The sequence below is a fragment of the Mustela nivalis genome (genome assembly GCF_964662115.1).
Source record: "Mustela nivalis genome assembly, chromosome: X".
NCBI classification, from domain to species: domain Eukaryota; kingdom Metazoa; phylum Chordata; class Mammalia; order Carnivora; family Mustelidae; genus Mustela; species Mustela nivalis.
The window spans coordinates 62,848,422-62,869,232 of record NC_139040.1 but is presented as its reverse complement, the minus strand read 5'-3'; the positions used below and the strand labels follow the sequence as shown (position 1 = coordinate 62,869,232).

The 20,811-nt window shown below is 37.4% G+C and overlaps 1 protein-coding gene across 3 annotated transcripts in view; it reads right to left on the bottom strand.

The window, feature by feature from the left end:
* LOC309855597 (fibronectin type III domain containing protein 3C1-like) overlaps positions 1-20,811 on the bottom strand; it is a 48,435-nt gene that overhangs the window by 7,320 nt on the left and 20,304 nt on the right. For all 3 annotated transcript variants that reach the window (XM_082716022.1, XM_082716024.1, XM_082716023.1), the window contains 4 exons: positions 20,331-20,480; positions 3,464-3,738; positions 2,903-3,115; positions 2,307-2,473 (listed from right to left, as the gene is read on the bottom strand). In XM_082716022.1, coding sequence (XP_082572148.1) covers positions 2,307-2,473; positions 2,903-3,115; positions 3,464-3,738; positions 20,331-20,480 — 805 coding nt within the window. The remainder of the gene's footprint in view (positions 1-2,306; positions 2,474-2,902; positions 3,116-3,463; positions 3,739-20,330; positions 20,481-20,811) is intronic.

Below are 20,811 nucleotides of genomic sequence, written 5' to 3'. Positions count from 1 at the left end.
ATCAGCTGTGGCAACTTTTTTCTAGATATATCTCCTGAGGCAAGTGAAATAAAATTTAAAATAAGCTATTCAGACTTCAAGATAAAAAGCTCCTGCACAGTAAAAGAAACAACAAAACCAAAAGGCAACTTACTGAATGGGAGACAGTATCTGCAAAAGACATATTCTATAAAAGGTTAATATCCAAAATATATAAATGTCTCATGAAACTCAGCATATAGAATGAATAATTAAAAATGAATAAAAAGTTAAAAATGGACAGAAATGAGTAGACATTTTTCCAAAGAAGACATACAAATGGCCAACAGGCATATGAAAAGTTACTCAGCATCACTGATTATCAGGGAAATTCAAGTCAAAACTACAATGAGATACCACACCACAGAATGGCTAAGACCAATGGCACAAGAAACAACTGGTCAGATTGTCTAAAATCAACACAAGAAACAATAGGTGTTGGTGAGGATATGAAGAAAGGGGAACCCTCTTACATGTTGGTTGGCATGGAAACTGGTGCAACTACTCCAGGGAACAGTTTGGAGGTTCCTCAAAAAGTTAAAAAGTAGAACTACCCTACAATCTAGCAATTTTACTAGTAGGCATTTACCCAAAGGACATGAAAATACAGATATGAAGGGGTATGTGCAACCCACTGTTTATAGCAGTATTATCAACAGTAGTCAAACTGTGGAGAGAGCCCAAATGTCCATTGACTGATAAATGGATAAGTAAGAAGTGGTATATTATACAATGGAATATTCTGCCATCAAAAAATGAAATCTTGGGGGCGCCTGGGTGGCTCAGTGGGTTAAAGCCTCTGCCTTCAGCTCAGGTCATGATCTTGGGGTCCTGGGATCGAGCCCTGTGTCAGGCTCTCTGCTCACAGGAGACTGCTTCTCCCTCTCTCTCTCCCTGCCTGCCTCTCTGCCCACTTCTGGTCTCTGTCTGTCAAATAAATAAATGAAATCTTTAAAAAAAAAGTGAAATCTTGTCATTTGCTATGATGTAGATGGAGCTAAAGTATATTATGCTTAGTGAAACAAGTCAATCAGAGAAAGACAAATACCATGTGATCTCACTCATGTAGAATTGAAGACAGAAAACATGAACATATGGGAAGGGGGAAAGAAAAAAGAGACAGAAACAAACTATAAGTGACCCTTAATTTTAGAGAACAAACTTAGGGTGGATGGAAGAATGTGGGTGGAGGATGGGCTAGATGGGTGATGGATATTAAAGACGTCACTTGTGATGAACATTGTAAGTAACGATTCACTGAACTCTACTCCAGAAACTAATATTGTACTGTATGTTAACTAACAAAATTTAAATAAAGTGAAAAAAAAGCTGCATTATGATCCAGCATTTTCAGTAGACATTTACTTGTGGAATACAAAAATACTAATTCAAAGGGATGCATACACCCTGATGTGAATTGCAACATTATCTACAATAGCCTAATTATGGAAACATCCTAAATGTCCATCAATTGATGAATGGATAAAGAAGCGGTATTATTTACAGTGGAATATTATTCAGCTACAAGAAGAACAAAATCTTGCCATTTGCAAGGATGTGGTTGGAGCTAGAGAGTGTTATGCCAAATGAAATAAGTCAGTCAGAGAAAGGCAAATACCATATTTTACTCATATGTGGAATTTAAGAAACAAAACAAATGAGCAAAGAAAAAGAAGAGTGAGACTTAAATGAAGAAACAGACTCTTAACCACAGAGAACAAACTGATGGTTACCAGAGGGGAGGTGGGTGGGGTGATGAACTAAATAGGTCATGGGGATTAAGGAGTGTACTTGTGATGGGTACTGGGTATTTCACTATATTGTACACCTGAAACTAACAGTATACTGTACATTAACTTTTGAGTTTAAATAAAAACTTTTTAAAAAGTAAAACATTAAAATTTTCAGTCTTATTAAACTCTATTTTTTAAAAAAGATTTTATTTATTTATTTGACAGAGAACACAAGTAGGCAGAGAGGCAGGCAGAGAGAGAGAGAGAGAGAGAGAGAGAGAGAGAGAAGCAGGCTCTACACTGAGCAGAGAGCCCAATGCAGCGCTCTATCCCAGGACCCTGGGATCATGACCGGAGCTGAAGGCAGAGGCTTTAACCCACTGAGCCACCCAGGCGTCCCTCTTATTAAATTCTAAATTGATCTTTGAATGCATAATTAAATACTGGAGTCTTTTGCTATTTAACATTTAAAATAGACTTTACTGGAGATTTTTATATATGAGCTATTAGAGCTCATATTAATACAACCTTCATTGTCAGGCTTATAATACTTACCTTTAAGTGTGGGTGGTGGAGTTCTGGTTGTAGTGAAAGTATAGATACCAGACAGTGGTCCCTCACCAGCTTCATTACATGCTTGGATTTTAAATTTGTATTCTGTATACTCACTCAGTCTGTGCACTTTGTGAGTCTGACAAGGTCCATGGTAAATGATAGAAAATCTGGGAGTGGGAATCAAGATGGGAGAAGCTATATTATTAATCAAAGGTCATTTAAGTACAAGTAATTCTACATAGCTGACTTGAAACTGGGTCATCAGTAAAGCCTAAATAAACCAACTTGAAGCCTGGTGGGTGCAAGACAAAAGGAAAAAAAATCAGTTTGTAAATATTATAATGGCAAGGTGCTGACTTTCATATTCCTTTGGAAACTCTATTCCTTGGTATTAATGTGTATTATATAAAGGAAGAAGTGTTCTGGGAGAGAAAAAATAGCTAAATTACCAGTAGGAATTTAAGAAAGTATATCTAACATGATAATGTACTGCTTTCACATCTATCAGTTCATTGAAACCACTTTGGATTATGTTTAAGATAGGAAATTTTAAAACATTTTTATTAGAATCATGTAAAGCTGTACAAATAGCTTACCTTCCAGATCGATCTCCTATTAACAAATTGTATCTTATAAGGTTGGAATGTAATCCTTTGCTTGAAGAGTTACCCCATTTCAATTTGAGGCTCTGGTGTCTATAGACCACACAATCAAGATGAGGAGGATCAAGTGGTAGTGGCTTGGTTTTGGTTCTTATTGATTGGCTAAAAGGGCTTAGTCCATAATGATTGATAGCTTGAATTCTGATTCTAGTGGTAAAACAAAAACAAAACAAAAACAAATTAAACTATTTGGATTTAAAAATGAAAATAAATTTCTACATTTAAACTATGCCCTTAGTCATCCCGTGAAAGAATATTGACCATCATATTATAATGATTAGTATAGACAAGTTTTTGAGGCCAAAATCTTGAATTTGCATAATCAGTATTGACGATCTTTGATGAGGAGGAACTGGCTCTTAGTAATGCCAAATATTTCTAAAATAGTAAAATTCTCTTTCAAAAAATGTGTAGATTATATAAAACAAAGAAGTGTAGATTTGTTCAAAATTCTGAAAAAATTCATCTACCCAAAGTAAGATATAAGCAACTTACTTGTATGTAGTATCAGGCTGTAGATTTTTCAGAATACACTCTGTTACTCTTTCAACAGACAAAATTTTTCTGTCTCCATATTCAATGTTATATCCAGTGATTGGAGAGCCATGACAATCTGGTTCCTCCCATTGAATAGCAATGCAAGATGATGCCAGTTTGGCAGGAACTTTGTTTTCAACTTCATGTAGTGTTGGTACTACTGCTGGCACAGTTGCTGGTGTGGTTACTATGCCAGTTTCTCCAAATGGTCCAACTCCAACTACATTTCCAGCCTGAGAAAGTATGTTGTGTTAGAGCTTCATTATTTTGTTTTGTACATAAACAATTTTGTTGTTTTTTTAAAAAAAGACAAGGGACACCTGGGTGGCTCAGTGGGTTAAGTCTCTGTCCTCAGCTCAGATCATGATCTCAGGGTCCCGGGATTGAGCCCAACATTGGGCTCTGTTCAGCAGGGAGCCTGCTTCCCTCTCTCTCTGCCTGCCTCTCTGCCTACTTGTGATCTCTCTCTCTGTCAAATAAATAAATAAAATCTTTAAAAAATAAAAACAAGACAAAAATTTTAACCTCAAATTCTAAGAAGGGTTTTAAAAAAATTCAGATAGAATTGTTTTATAACATTGTATAAGTTTAAAATGTATAACATGTTGATTTGATACTTTTTTTGAGAGAGAGCACACAAGTGGTGGGGAGGGCCCTAGGGAGAGGGAGAGAGCTTCTTAAGTATGCTCCATGCTCAGCACGAAGCCCAACATGGGGCTTGATCTCATGACTCTGAGGTCATGACCTGAGCTGAAATCAGGAATAGGAGGCTTAACCGACTAAGCCATCCAGGCATCTCTAATTTGATACATTTATATATTGCAATATGAAACAAATGATTTGAAAATACTCACATGATGCCAAAATCTTTAGGTTGCATATTTAGGAAGGTAACAAGTCTGAATATGTGAAAGTAAGTGAAGAATGCTAATATGGGCATTTCAGGAAAAATATACCCGAACTGAATTAATCACTTAGTCCACCAAAGTTTCTTTCTTTCCTTTATTTTCTAGTTACTGTCTCTGTTAGTGGTAGCCTGAAGTTCACATCAATTCACTAAGTTTCACTGATTTTGTAAAATTTTTAAATTTTACACTGTGGACTTAAATGTATAATTTACACTCTTTATCCCAAAAAGAACATTTTGCATAACTATAGCACAATATATAGTCAGGAAATTGACTTTAATAAAATCTATTGACATTATGGAGATTTTACCAGTTTTACATGCACTAATTTATATAGTGTTATATGTAGTTTTAACACATGTGTATCTTAATGTGATGACTAACTGTTAAGATATTCCATTGCAAGTATCCCTTCCCTTGTATTATACTTTTATACCCACAGCAACTTCCTTCCCTCTTTTTCTAATTCTTGACAACTAGTAGTTTATTCTTTAACCTATATTTTTGCTATTTCAAGAATGTTATATAAATAGAATAATGCAGGATATAAACTTCTTAGATAGGCTTTTTTCAGTCAGCATAATTCCTCAGAGATCCATTGAAGTTGTGTGAAGTTTGATTCTTTTTATTCTCAAATAGTATACCCTGGTATGAATGTACTACAGTTTTAAAAACTATTTACATGTTGAAGGACATCTGAGTCATTTCTAGTTTTTGGCTTTTACAAATAAGGAGTTATGTATATCCATGTACAGGTTTTTATTGTGGACATAAGTTTTCTTTCTCTGGAATAAGTATCCAAAAGTGCTGAGCATATTAGTAAGTACATGTTTAGTCTTGTAAGAAACTCCCATACTATTTTAAATAGTGGATGAAATTCACACCAGAAATGTATGATTAGTCCCGTTTCTTTACATCCTTGCCAGTGTTTAGTGTACTACTACTTATTAGCCATTTTGATTATGTGTCATGTTATCTCATTGTGCATTTCCCTAATGATTAATAATGTTATATATCTTTTCATGTGTTTATTTGCCACCTGTATATTGTCTTCTGTGAATGGTTTGTTCATGTATTTTCCCTGTTTTATAATTGTGTTATTTGGATTTTTAAAAAAGATTTTATTTATTTATTTGGCAGAGAGACAATGAGAGAGGGAACACAAGCAGGGAGAGGGTAAGTGGGAGAAGCAGACTCCCTGCTGAGCAGGGAACCCCTGGGTTGTTTGGATTTTTAACTGTTGACTTTCGAGAGTTCTTTATATATTCTAGGTAATAGTCCATTGTCAGATGTGTATTTCGTAAAGACTTTCTTCCAGTCTATGCTTGTCTTTTTTGTCCTCCTCAAGGGTTTTATGCAGAGTAAAACTTTTTGAGTTTGAGGAGGTCAGAGACACCTGGGTGGCTCAGTCAGTTAAGCAGCTGCCTTCAGCTCAGGTCATGATCACAGGGTCTTGGGATCAAGCCCCACATCAGGTTCCCTGCTCATTGGGGAGGCTATTTCTCCCTCTCCCTCTGCTACTCCCCCTGATTGTGCTCTCTCACTCTCTCTCAAATAACAGTCTTCTAAAAAAGGTTTTAGAAGGTCAAATTTTTCAATTTTTCATTTTATGGAATATGTTTTTTGGTATGAAGTTTAAGAACTCATTGCCTATATTAGATCCTGAAGATCTTCTGTGATTTTTTTTCTAAAAGTTTTATGGTTTTATATTTTATTTTATTTTTTTAAAGATTTTTTTATTTATTTGTCAGAGAGAGAGAGAGAGCGTGAACACAGGCAGACAGAATGGTAGGCAGAGGCAGAGGGAGAAGCAGACTCCCTGCCGAGCAAGGAGCCCGATGTGGGACGCGATCCCAGGACGCTGGGATCATGACCTGAGCCGAAGGCAGCTACTTAACCAACTGAGCCACCCAGGCGTCCCTATGGTTTTATATTTTAATTTTGTTTTCTATGGTCCATTTTTAATTTTCAGTTTTTTATGGTCCATTTTGAGTTAATTTTTATATAATGTGTGAATTTTATGTTGATTACTCCAAGAAAGACATACACATGGATTATGGACACACAAAAAGATACTCAACATCACTAGTCATCAGGGAAATGCAAATCAAAAGTATCATGAGATATCGCCTCACACCTGTCAGAATGGCTCAAATAAAAAACACAATAAACAACAAACATTGGCTAGGATGTGGAGATAAAGGACCCCTCTTACTCTGTTGGTGGGAATGCAAACTGGTGCCACTGTGGAAAGTGGTATAGAAGTTCCAAACAATGTTAAAAATATGACTTCCCTACAGTCTAGTAATCACACTAATCGCACTATTGCAGCATTATTTACAATAGCCAAATTATGGAAGCAGCCCAAGTATACATCAATAAATGAATAGGTAAAGGTGTGGTATATATGTATGATAGAATATTATTCATACATAAAAAAGAAAGAAATCTTGCTATTTACAATGACACAGGTGGAGCTAGAGAGTATAATGCTAATGAAATAAGTGAGTTAGAGAAAGACAAATACCATATGGTTTCTCTCATATGTAGAATTTAAGAAACAAGAGAAATTAGGAAAGGAAAAAGAAAGAAACCAAGAAACAAACTCTAAATATAGAAAACAAACTTTTGGTTACCAAATGGGAAGGGGGTGAGGGGATGAGGTAAATAGGTGGTTGGGATTAAACAGTGCATTTGTGGTGAGCACTGGATGATGTATGGAATTGTTGAATCACTGTATTGTACAGCTGAAACTAATATAGCACTGTATTTTAGATATATTGGGATTAAAATACAAAATAGTGTGATGATAGCTATTCTGACATATGTGGGGTAATAGCTCATGTAGTTTTCGTTTGTATTTCTCTGATGTTTAGTCATGTTGATCATCTTTTTACGTACCTATTGGGCATTTGTATGTTTTCTTTGGCAATACATCTATTCAGTTGTTCTGCTCATTTTTTAAATTGAATGATTACTATTTTGTTGTTGAATTATAGGAGTTTCTTACATATTTTAACCTTTTATCAGATATATGATTTCCAAATATATTCTCCCATTCCATAGGTTTCCTTTTAACTTTTTAAAAAAGATTGTATTTATTTACTTGTTAATTTATTAAAGATTTTATTTGTTAGAGCATGAGATGGGAGAATGTCAGAGGGAGAAGCCGACTCCCCACGGAGCTGGGAGCCCAATGCAGGACTTGATCCTGAGACTCCAGGATCATGACCTGAGCTGAAGGCAGTCGCTTAACCAGCTGAGCCACACAAGCGCCCACAAAATACTGTATTTATTTGTTTGAGAGACAGAATGAGAGGGAGAGATGAGATAATCTGAAACAGACTCCACAGTGTCACAACCTGACATGGGGCTCAGTCCCACAACTGCAAGATAATGACCTGATCTGAAACAAAGAGTTAGAGGCCCAACCAACTGAGCCACCCAGGTGCCCCACCTTTTAACTGTTTTTGTTTATATTTACTGTGCTGAAGAATTTTAGTTTGATGTAGTCCCATTTATTTATTTTTGCTTTTGGTGCCTTTGTTGTTGGTGTCAAATCCAAAATATCATTTCAACAACTATGTTAAGAGGCTTACCCCCTATGTTTTCTCCTAGATTTAATGATTTCAGTTATGTTGAAGTCATTAACTCATTTTTGATTGACTTTTGTATATGGTGTAAGATAGTAGTTCAGTTTCATTCTTTTGCACATGGCTATCCAGTTTACTATTAAGAAGAGATTATCCATTTCCTCTCATATATTCTTGGCTCCTATAATATAAATTCATTGACCATATGTCCTGTTTATTTCTGGGATCCCTATTTTGTTCCATTGATTTATGTATTTGTTTTTGTGCTAATACCATAGCGTTTAGATTACTAGCATTGTAGTGCAGTTTGAAAGGAGGAAGTGTTATGCCTTTCATTTTTTCTTTGTCAGGGTTTCTTTGGCTATTTGGAGTCTTTTGTCATTCCATAAAAATTTTAGAATAGTTTGTTTTATTAATGTGACAAATGTTACTAGAATTTTTATAGGGGTTGCATTGAATCTGTAGATTCTGTGATAGTTACAGATATTTTAACAATGTCAATTCTTCCAATCCAATACAAAACACCATAAGAGAGTACTATGAACAATTGTAAATGCCAAGTTGAAAAGGTAGAAGAAATGAATATATGCCTATTATACAAATTATTCATTGTTTACCTGACCCTGGTGAGTATCTTTATGACCACGATTTTGAACTCCTTATCAGGTAAATCTCTTATCTCTACTTTATTAAAGGCTGTTTCTGGAGGTTTATCTTATTCTTTTGCTTGGAAAATATTCTCTGATTCTTTCATTTTACCTTTCTATGCATCAGATAAAACATCTACCTCTCTCACAGTCTTGAAGGAGTAGCCTTGTGTAGAAGATGAACATTATCATTTGGCCTGGTCCTAGCTCTTAGTTTTCTCTCAAGCCTTAGTGATTGTGCAAGCTAGTTTCTTTGTTCTTAGTGGTTCCGGTGGTTGAAGGTATGCCAGTATCTGTCAGTTTCCCAAAGGGTAGGATAATAGCACCTCATTTCAAGGTGGACCCTCAGCTGCAGCTTATAAGATGTGCAAAACAGACTCAGGGAAAGACTGGGATATGGGTGTTACTGACTTGTGCCTCTATACTGGGCCCGATGTAGGGCTAGATCCCAAGACCCCAAGATCATGACCTGAGCTGAAGGCAGAGGCTTAACCCACTGAGTCACCAGGTGCCCCTCAACAGATATTTATAGAACATTCCATCCAACAGCAGCATACACATTCTTCCCAAGTGCATATGGAATACTTTCCAGGATAGATAATATGTTATGTCACAAAAAAGCCTTAATAAATTTAAGAAGATTGCAATGATATCAAGCATCTTTACCAGCCACAATGCCATGAACTAGAAATTAATTATGAAGAAGAAAACTAGAAAATTCACAAATATCTGGAGACACTAAACATGCTACTGAATAGTCAATGGATCAAATAAGAAATCAACAGAGAAATAAAAAAATCTTGAGACAAATGAAAATACAAATACAATATACCAAAACTTAATGGAATGCAGCAAAAACAGTTCTAAGAGGGAAGTTCATAGTGATAAATCTCTACAATAAGGAAAAAGAAAGTGCTAAAATAAATTAGAGATTTCTTCTCTTGCTTTTTGTGATTTGATAATTTTCTATAGTGGTGTCCTTAGATTCCTCTCTCTTTCTGTCTTGTGTGTGTATTATAGGTTCTGTCAATTTCCCAAAGGGTAGGATAATACTCAGCACCTCATTTCAAGGTGGACCCTCAGCTGCAGCTTGTAAGATGTGCAAAACAGACTCAGGGGAAGACTGGGATATGGGTGTTTCTGGCTTGTGCCTCTGTACTGGGCCCTGAGATTACAGCCAGTCAAAAAGTGTTCCTTTTTTTGCTACAGTACTCTGAAACCTATAAATGCAAGCTTCACTGGCCACCAGTGGCAGGAAATCAATTGTTGCATCCTCTGGGTGGCAGCCATAATGCTGGGGTGCCATACATGTGCACAAGCTCCTTTCAAGGAGATACTAGTGACCTGGAGTATGGCATATGGAGATTATAGTTATCATTTAGATGTGTGCTAAATTAGGAGACCTGCCCTCAGGTTGCAGCTTTAAAAATATTCAAAAAGGCATTTTTCAGGGAAAGGCTGGGATTTGCACTGAGACCTGAGAGGATAGCCAGTCTGATTCCTAGAAAGCCCATTAAGACTGTTTCTTTGTTTGGTACAGTGTTGGGGTCTCGTGGCTGTATACCTCATTTGCTTTCAGAGCTAGGTATTTTAGGGACCTGCCCATTAGGTGGAAGTTTTCAAACTTGGCATGCTAGATGGTGGATCCAAATTCCTCACTCCTCAGAGAAAAACCTGCATTTGTGTTTCCTCCCCATTGTGCTGTATATGGAAATTATACTGAGAGTATATCTCAGCTTTTCTTACCCATTTTATGTGGTTTTTCTCTCATTTTTCTGGTGTTTACAAGTCCCTCAGCTAATTTCTGGGTTCCTTTCAGAGGAAATTGTTCCATGTTTAACTGTGCTTTCAGTGTGTCTGTGGCAGATGAGTTCAGGAGTCACCATCTTGGACCAGAACCCCAATGTCACTTCTTCTCTGAAGTTCTAAGACTTCTTTTGTTATCATTTCCTTTTTTTTTTTTTTTTCAAAAGAGTGCTTTCTATATCCAGTTTTTATTGGGAGTTTTACTGGCAACAAATTCTTAGCTTTCCTGTATCTGAGGATGTCTATTTTCTTTTCATTTCTGAAGAATAATTTTACTGAATATAATGTGCAGTTGACAATTCCTTTCAGTACTTGAAAAATGTTGTGCCACTTATTTCTGGCCTCTATGGTCTCAAAAGAGATATATTTGTCTTTTGAGTTGATTTTTACCTATATAAGTGATGTACCATTTCTCTCTGGGTGATTTCAATATTTTTTAATTTGTTTTTTATTTTCAGAAGTTTAATTATGATGTATTTTGGTAGTGTAGATTTTTCAGATTTGTCCTATTTTAGATTTTCTCAGTTCTTTAAATTGTTTGGTTTATGTTTTTCCCCAAATTGGGAAGTTTTTATCATTTCTTTGGACAATTTTTCATTTCCACTCTTTTTCTTCTCTCCTTCTGGGAATTTAATGATATGAACATTAGCTTGTCTATTATTGTTCCATATGTCCTTGAAACTTTGTTCACCTTTTTCTTTTGAAATCATTTCTGTTACTTAATCTGTATTAAAATTTTATTAATTTGTCTTCAGGTTCACTGATTCTGTCTTATAACATCACTCTACTATTGAACCCATCCAGGAGGGTTTTATTTATTTTTTTGTTATTTTGTTTATATTTGTTTATTGTATATTTCAGTTCTATAATTTCCTTTTGGTTCTTTGATTTATAATTGAAACTTATGATTTATTATTATAAATTATAAATTGTGATAAATTATTATCGATTATTTATAATTGGAACTTATGATTTATTACAAATGAATTGTTTTTGATTGTTTTCATCATTCATGTTCTGATTTCCATGATCTTCATTATGACAAATGATTAGTTTGGACATTTTGAATATCATGTTATGAGGGTATGGATCATACTTAATCATTATTGTAGTGACAGTATCCCTTAGAGGTATAGAGCAAAGATTAGATAGGGTTTATAGATAGAAGAATAGATAGAAGTTTATCTATTCTATAGATAGAAGTTTATCTCCTGTCTACGCACTTTTGAAACTTTTCCAGCAGAAGTAGGCCAGCTATCTTCACCATATCACTGTCCCTCTGGGTCAAAGCTCAGCTTGTCACTTGTCCCTGATGATATCATGAAGGGGTAAATGGAGAACTTGGAGGTGGAAGCTTAGTTCCCAGTTGCATCTTAATGACATCAGGAGAACAGAGTGGGGGAGTGGGGTACCAAGTAGCATAGCCTATCACCACCTAGATTTTCCTCTTTGATGCTGATAAGAGATGGAGGCTGAGCTCCTCAGTGGACCCTGCTGACAGCAAGTAAAGGAGGGGCCTCAGTGTTGCCTAGACCCGTTTCCCATGACTTCATTCAGTCTCAGTGCTTTTAGGTGGAAATGTAGGTTAAACTTCTCACTGTGGGGGAGGAGTCCAAGATGGCAGAAGAGTAGGAGACTTTAATTTTGTCTGGTCCCAGGAATTCAGGTAGATAGCTATCAAACCATTCTGAACACCTGTGAACTCAATTGGAGACTGAAGAAAATAGCTGCAACTGTACAAATAGACAAGCGACCATTTGCCACAAGGTAGGAGGTGTGGAGAAGTGAATCTGAGGCGATATATGGGAAGATAGACCACAGGGGAAGGGAGCCTCCATTGGCTGGCTACCCGCAAGTGAGGGAACAGAGCAGCACAAAATTGGAGCTTTTAGAAATCTGCTCCAGTGAGGGGACGTTGCTTAGGTAGCTAAGTGGGAGGTGGAACGCTCACCTGGAAGTGTGGTCTCAGGATCCTCAGGGTTATAGGAAGACCAGTGGTGCCTGAGTGTGACAAGACTCCCAGGTATTGTAGCAGGGAAGCTGGCCACAAAGAGTGAGCCCAGGAGTGGCCTCGCAGCTCAGATTGCCATAAACTGTGATCTGTGGCACAGTCGGGCTACTGCTCTTCAAGCAGGGATCCCACAAGTGGCAGAACTGGGAAGAGTGCCCTTCCTCCCCTGGGAGGAGTAGTGCAGGAGTGTGCAGCAGGAATCTGCTGGGTTTGGGGACTCCAAACAGGGTCTTGTGCTAGAGATAGAAATGCTCAGTCACAAGCCAGGTGAACACTGTGAGCTGGAGACTAGGGAGCCTAGGAGTGACAGGAGCGATTGATTGCTTTTCTCTGTTGACTCACAGAGGAGTGGGGCCTTGAGCTCTTAGCTCCTCCAGGGCCAGAGATTGGGAGGGTGCCATTTTCATTCTCATCCTCTAAAGTTGCATGGAAACCCTTCAGGGCACAAAAGCCCAAGATTTTGCTCTCTGCACAGGGAGCAGATTACTTATCCTGGCCCCAGGCAAGTGTAATGCAATTACACCTGGGGCGAAGACATTTGAGAAACAACACAGCAGTCCCCTCCTCCAGAAGATGCGGGAGTCTGTGGAGTTTGGTACAGGCAGAGGTGGAAACAGATTGAACTGGAGGATCTGTTGATGGGTGTGGACCCCGACATTGTGGCTCTGGGCTGGAGATTCCTGCAGGGCCATGTTAGCTCTGACCCTCTAAAGAGAAGCAGAAAGATGGCAGGGAAAAAAGCCATGCAGCCAATAGCTCACATTAAGCCCATCCCCCTTATAAGATGTGGGACTACTCTACCCAGGCAAAGGCGCCTGAGAAGCCAAGTAGCAGGACCTTCCCCTAGAAGACAGACTGGAAGAACAGGTGAATAAGCTTAAACTTCTTTTCCACAGGACAATAAAACTCCAGTGCCAGGGGAAAATAATATAGGCAACTCCAGGTGTTCCCTCATGACTCACTTATACTTAAGGCTAAAAATTTACATTCATTTTTTAGTTTCTTATTCATTTTCTTTTCTTTTTTTTTAAATCCCTGATCCTTTTTCAAATAGCTTCATATTTCCCAACCTATGTTTTAAAGTCATTTTTAACTTTCATTTTCTTTTTCACATACATGTTTTATAGATTTATACCCCATACTAGCCTGTTTTATCTTGATATATATATATATGTGTGTGTGTGTGTGTGTGTGTGTATACATAAACAAATATATATATAACAAAGAAATCAGAAATTTAAATATAAAATATATATTACATATTAAATCAGATATATATAGATATACATATCTATATATATATATATAGTGGGATATAGAAATCAGAAATATATAGTGGGATATAGTGTCTTTTAACACACAGACCAAAACTCAAGCAGGAAAAGGCAGATCACCCTGCTGTGTCCACACTGAGAGATTATAATCTCTCTCCCTGCCCCCCTCTTTTTTTCCCCTTGTTTCTTTCTTTTTCTTGTTTTGGATTATCTTGGCTTTGGTGGCATATCAGTGATAGATTTTGACCACTGGATTTCTTCACAGGTGCATTTTGCTTGGGTCATGGTTGATATTTTGGACTCTGTATATTCCCTCAACCACCCTTCAACAGAATGTCTAGGAGGAGGAACTCCCAACAAAGAAACGAACCAGAGACAATGTCCTCTGCCACAGAGGTAATGGATAAGGATATAAGCGAGATGTCAGAGATGGACTTCAGGGTAACAATTATGAAGTCAATAGCTAGGTTTGAGAAGAGCACTAGTGACAATATAGACTCTCTAAGGGCAGAAATGAGATCTAATCAGACTGAACTTAAAAATGCTATGAATGAGATGCAGTCTAAACTGGATACTCTTTAACAGCCAGGGTAAATGAGGCAGAACAATAAATCAGTGATCTAGAAGATAAACTGATAGAAAGGAAGGAAGCTGAGGAGGATAGGGATAGGCAGCTAGAAACCCATGAGAACAGACTTAGAGAGATTAATGACACCATGAAGCATTCCAAGGTTAGAATTATTGGGATTCCTGAGGGGTGGAGAGAGAGAGGACTAGAAGATATATTTTAGCAAATGATAGCTGAGAATTTCCCTAATCTGGGGAAGGAAACAAACATTCATGTCCAAGAAGAAGAGAGGACCTCCTCCCAAGATCAATAAAAATAGACGAACACTCTGGCATATCATAGTGAAACTTGCAAATCTTAGAGCCAGGGAAGCTATCCTGAGAGCAGTTAGGAGGAAAGGATTTCTTGCATATGGAGGGAAGAACACCAGAATAACATCAGACCTATATGCAGAGACCTGGCAAGCAAGAAAGGGCTGGAAAGACATACTAAATGAGAAGAACATGCAGCCAAGGATACTTGATCCAGAAAGGCTGTCATTCAGAATGGAGGGAGAGATAAAGAGCTTCCAGGACTGGCAGAAACGGAAAGAATATGTTACCATCAAGCCATCCCTTCAAGAAATAAGGGGGACTCTATAGAAGAAGAAAGACCCCAAGAGCAATATAGACCAGAAATTTAAAGAAAGAATCTATAGAAACAGGGACTTTATAGGCAATATGATGACACTAAATTAATATATGTCAATAGTTAAGAATTAAAAAGATCATTAAACCTCTGGCTGGATTTACCCAAAAGTAAAGGGAAAGGGCCCAAATCAAAATCATGAATGAAATGGAAAATATCATAACTAACACCAAGGAAATAGAAACAATTATTAGAAATTATTACCAGCAACTATATGCCAACAAATTAAGCAGTTTGGAAGAAATGGATGCCTTTCTGGAAACTTATAAACTACTAAGACTGAAACAGGAAGAAATAGACAATCTGAATGGACCAATAACCAGTAACCAAATTGAAGCAGTAATCAAAGACCTCCCCAAAAGCCATACTCCAGGGCCAGATGGCTTCCCAGGGGAATTCTACCAAACATTTAAGGAAATCATACCTATTCTACTGAAGCTGTTCCAAAAAAAATGGAAATAGAAGGAAAACTTCCAAACTTGTGCTATGAGGCCAGTATTACCTTGATCCCCAGCAGACAAAGACCCCATCAAAAAGGATGTTTACGTACTAATACCCATGATGAACACAGATTCCAAAATACATAAGATCCAACCAATAGGATCCAACGATATATTAAAAGGATTATTTTACATGACCAGGTGGGTTTTATTCCTGGGATGTAAGGGTGGTTAACATTTGCAAATCAGTCAGTCAATGTGATAGATCACATTAACAAAGAAGGGACAAGAATAAGTCAATCAGTGAAAAACAATTATCATCTGATCTCTTTGATATGAGGAATTTGATAGGCAGGGGTCATGGTGGGAAGGGAGGGAAAAATGAAACAAGATGTGACCGGGGAGGGAGACAAACCATAAGAGACTCTTAATCTCAGGAAACAAACTGAGGGTTGCTGGGGGGTAGGGGGAGGGATAGGGTGTCTGGGTTATGGACATTGGGGAGGGTATGTACTATGGTGAAAGGTGTGAATTGTGTATGCCTGATGATTCACAGACCTGTACCCCTGAAACAAATAATACATTATATGTTAATAAAAAAGGAGACAAGAACCTTATGATCCTATCAGTTGATGCAGAAAAAGCATTTGACAAAATACAACATCCTTTCCTGATTAAAACTTTTTGAAATATAGGGATAAGGGAACATACCTCCATATCATAAAAACTGTCTATGAAAAGCAGACAGTGAATATTATTCACAATGGGGAAAAAACTGAGAGCTTTTCCCTTAAGGTCAGAAACACAAAAGGGATGCCCACTCTCACCACTTTTGTTCAACATAGTACTAGAGGTCCTAGCCTCAGCAATCAAACTAAAAGAAATAAAAGGCATTCAAATTAGCAAAGAAGTCAAACTCTCTCTCTTCACAGATGACATGTTACTTTATGTGGAAAATGTGAATGACTACATCCCCAAGTTATTAGAACTGATAACAATTCAGCAACGTGGCAGGATACAAAATTAATGCACAGAAGTCAGTTGCATTTCTACAAACTAACAATGTGAGTGAAGAGAGAGAAATTAAAGAATCAATTCCATTTACAATAGCACCCAAAACTATAATACATACCTAGGAATAAACCTAACCAAAGAGGTAAAGGATCTATACTCTAGAGACTACAGAAGGCTTATGAAAGAAATTGAGGAAGACACAAAGAGATGGAAAAACATTCCATGCTCATGGATTGGAAGAGTAAACGTTGTTAAAATGTCTATACTGCCCAGAGCAAGCTACACATTCAATGAAATTCCTATAAAAATACCATCAACATTTTTCACAGAGGTGGAAGAAGCAATCCTAAAATGAGGATGGAACCAGAAAAGACCCCGAATGGCCAGGGAATTGTTGAAAAAGAAAACCAAAGCTGGGGCATCACAGCCTGACTTCAAGCTATATTACAAAGTTGTGATCATCAAGACAGCATGCTACTGGCACAAAAACAGACACGTGGATCAGTTGAACAGAATAGAGACCCCAGAAATCTAAACTTTGTAGTCACAGTCTTTGACAAATCAAAAAAGAAGATCCAATGGAAAAAGGACAGTCTCTTCAATAAATGATGCTGGAAAAACTGGACAGCCCCATGCAGAAGAATGAAACTGGACCATTCTCTTACACCATACACACAAAAAAATTCAAAATGAATGAAGACAGGAATCCATCAAAATCCTAGGGAGAACATAGACAGTAATCTCTTTGACACTGGCCACAGCAACCTCTTTCAAGACATGTTTCTAAAGGCAAGGGAAACAAAAGCAAGAATGAACTTTTGGGACTTCATCAAGATTAAAAGCTTTTGCAGAGCAAAGGAAACAGTCAACGAAATTGAAAGACGAACCACAGAATGGGAGAAGATATTTGCAAGTGACTTTACAGATAAAGGGCTGGTATCCAAGATCTATAAAGAACTTCTTAAACTCAACACCCCATAAGACAAATAATATAGTCAAGAAATGGGCAGAAGACATGAACAGACACTTCTCCAAAGAAGACATACAAATGGTAACAGATACATGAAAAAAAGTTCAACATCACTAGCCATCATGGAAATAAAAATCAAAACCACAGCGATATACCACCTTACACCAGTTAGAATGGCAAAAAAATAATTAGACAGGAAACAACAGATGTTGGCAAGGATGTGGAGAAACCGGAACCCTATTACAACTGTTGATGGGAATGCAAGCTGGTACAGCCACTCTGGAAAACAGTATGGAAGTTCCTCAAGATATTAAAAATAGAGGTAACCAATGGCCCAGCAATTGCACTACTAGGTATTTACCCCAAAGATATAGATGTGGTGAAAGAAGGGGCACCTGCACTCCAGTGTTCATAGCAGCATGATGGCCAAACTGCGGAAGGAACTGAGATGTCCTTCAACAGAGGAATGGATAAGAAGATGTGGTTCTTATATACAATGGAATATTATATTACTCAGCCATCAGGAAGGATGAATACCTACCATTTGCATTGATATGGATGGAACTGGGGGGGATTATGCTAAATGAAATAAGTCAAGCAGAGAAAGATAATTATCATATGGTTTCATTCATATATGGAACATAAGGAATAGCACGGAGGACCATAGGGGAAGGGAGGGGGAACTGAATGGGAAGAAATCAGAGAAGGAGACAAACCATGAGAGACTTGACTCCAGGAACCAAACTGAGGGCTACTGAAGGGGGGAGGGGGTCAGGGGATTGGGTAACTGGGTGATGGGTATTAAGGACGGCACGTGTGGGCATGAGCACTGGGTGTTTTATATATATACGCTACTAGTGAATCGTTCAGCACAACATCAAAAATTAATGATGTACTATATGCTGGCTAATTGAACATAATAATAAAAGTATTGTACATCAATTAAACTATACTTCAATTAAAAAAATAAACTTCTCATTGAGCTTCACTGACACAGGGATAGGAAGGAAGTAGAGTGCTAACTAGCCTGAATCACACCATCATGGCAAATCTATTGCTGCTGGGTGAGGGTGGAAGTTTGGTTTGCCAACACTAACCCTTCAGGGGAATTAGAGTGTTGCTTCCTGTTTCCATCAAAGAGGTGTGGAAGATCATAAGGTCCCTGCTTGGCCATACTAACACCAGTTGGCAGGGGATGGGAGCAGAGCACTGCCTGATTTTGCCAGGCAGTGAATGGAAGATTAACTCTGTGCTTGGCCCTGCTGGAACTGAAACCACTGGGTAGAGATACTGGAGCATGTTCCTTGCTTCTGGGGTGGCTTGGATGGTTAGCTTCCTACTCGGCCTGTTGAAATTTCTGGGGTAGGGAATAGCTGAAATGTGTGTAGTTTTTTATGTTTTATTTATCTTTTTAAGATTTTATTTATTTGATACATAGAGAGAGATATGATGAGAGGGAATACAAGCAGAGGGAGTGGGAGAGGGAGAAGCAGGCTTCCCACCGAGAAGGGAGCCCAACGTGGGGCTTGATCCCAGGAGCCTGGGATCACAACCTGAGCCGAAGGCAGTTGCTTAACGACTGAGCCATCCAGGCACCCCTGTGTATGGTTTTTTATTTGAGATTTCAATTTCTTTGGCTGGTGTTAAGGTGACATTACTTAAGAGATTTTCTGTGGTTAGGCTAGCATTTTCTCAGTCATTTTGTTGGTGGGATATAGGCTTTTTTTTTTTTTGAAGGTTTTTTTCCTGTCTCTGTTGGTAGTTCTGAAGTGGAAGCTTCTCCCATACCCTTTTTGGGACAATGTCAGGTGATAACAAAACCCAGTGGGGCTCGTTACTGTGTTGTTTTTCACGTTGTGAGGTCTGTAGGATCTTTTTCTTTTTACATTTTTCTTTCTTTTCACAATTCATAGTCTAACTATGCTTGTTTGTTGTGTTATGTTCCTTTTTTTTAAGTTGTATGAAGGAGGACCTGGGAGGTATGGGAACATTCCGTCTTGGCAGGATCACATTCCATTGATTTTTACCTCTCAAATATCTTTCAAATCCATTAATGTCTTAGCCTTCCCACTGTAGCATCTTTAATATTAATAAACTCACCTGTCCTTTGGACAATTGCAGTGGCCTTCTCACAAATATATATTGTCATTTTTTTTTAGATACCCAAAAAAGTTGACAAAAGATTTTTAAAAAATTACTTCCAATGATGAAAGCCAATCTGGAAGATGGAGCTTGTATTTTCCATATTAGGGCTTCTACAATTCAATGGCTTTAGTTTATAGGGACAACGTATCAAATCATTCCAAATTTGGATTGACTACCCAAATCTTAAAGTTGTGTGTCTTAAAATTATAGTAGTTCAGAGGAGGAAGAGATCATTTCCAGCTAAGGTTTTATGAGACAAGATAGGCAATGGTTAAGGTATGAACAGGTGTACAAGGCATACTTGGGGTGGTGGTAGAATAGACTTGTTTGTTTGAAATATTTTTCTGAAGTTTTTCCCAATTGATGATAATTATCACATTGAGTGCTTTTTAATTTTACATATTAACAAGTCACTAGATTAGATATTTTGATGTGGTAGGTCTGAGTGAAGGTGCCAGAGTCAGTTTTTTAAACAAGCATTTCAGGTGATTGTAAAGTTCAAGGTAAATTAGGAAACAGAACTGTGGAAAAAATAATGGCAGATCAGGTTGGAATAAAAAGTAGGTTCCTGAGTATGTGGGGCTTTATATGCTAGGTGAAGAAACTCAGAGTGATGTTGCTGAACATGAGAAATATTTAACATTTGGAAGTCTGTGACTTCCTTCCATTTACTACCCTGGAATTGGTGCCAGTATTATGGATGTAGATAGTATAGGTTAGTAACTGTTGTCTTATTTACATTGGAATAACTGTTAGGATTACCTGAACTCTGCAAAAATATGTAGTTGCAGGAATGAGACTTCTAACTTCATAGCTTAGACAAGGGCCAGTATAAATCAAGTGCATTGATTCTTCACTTTGTCCCCACTCAAGTCTGTATTCAGTGATTTCAGCACCATTACACACAGGAACCTAAAAGATGCAACAAACGCAGAAATTGAGTTCTTCCTATAAATTGTCATTGTTCTAAATATTGTGGAGAGTTACAACATAATTTTTTCAATATCAAAACCCATAATCTATTAAATGGTATGAGACAAGTGTAGAAATAATTAAACATAAAACAGAGCACTACAGCTAACATTAAAAGGCTCAAATAAAATTAAGAGAAAGGATTGGCTAATCCCACATATTTGATAAATTCCCATTTTTAATTTTTAAAAATTATTCACAAATGGATTACTTAAAAAAACAAACTTAGATATATTAATGTTGCTTAATATGACTATTGATTATTAGGATC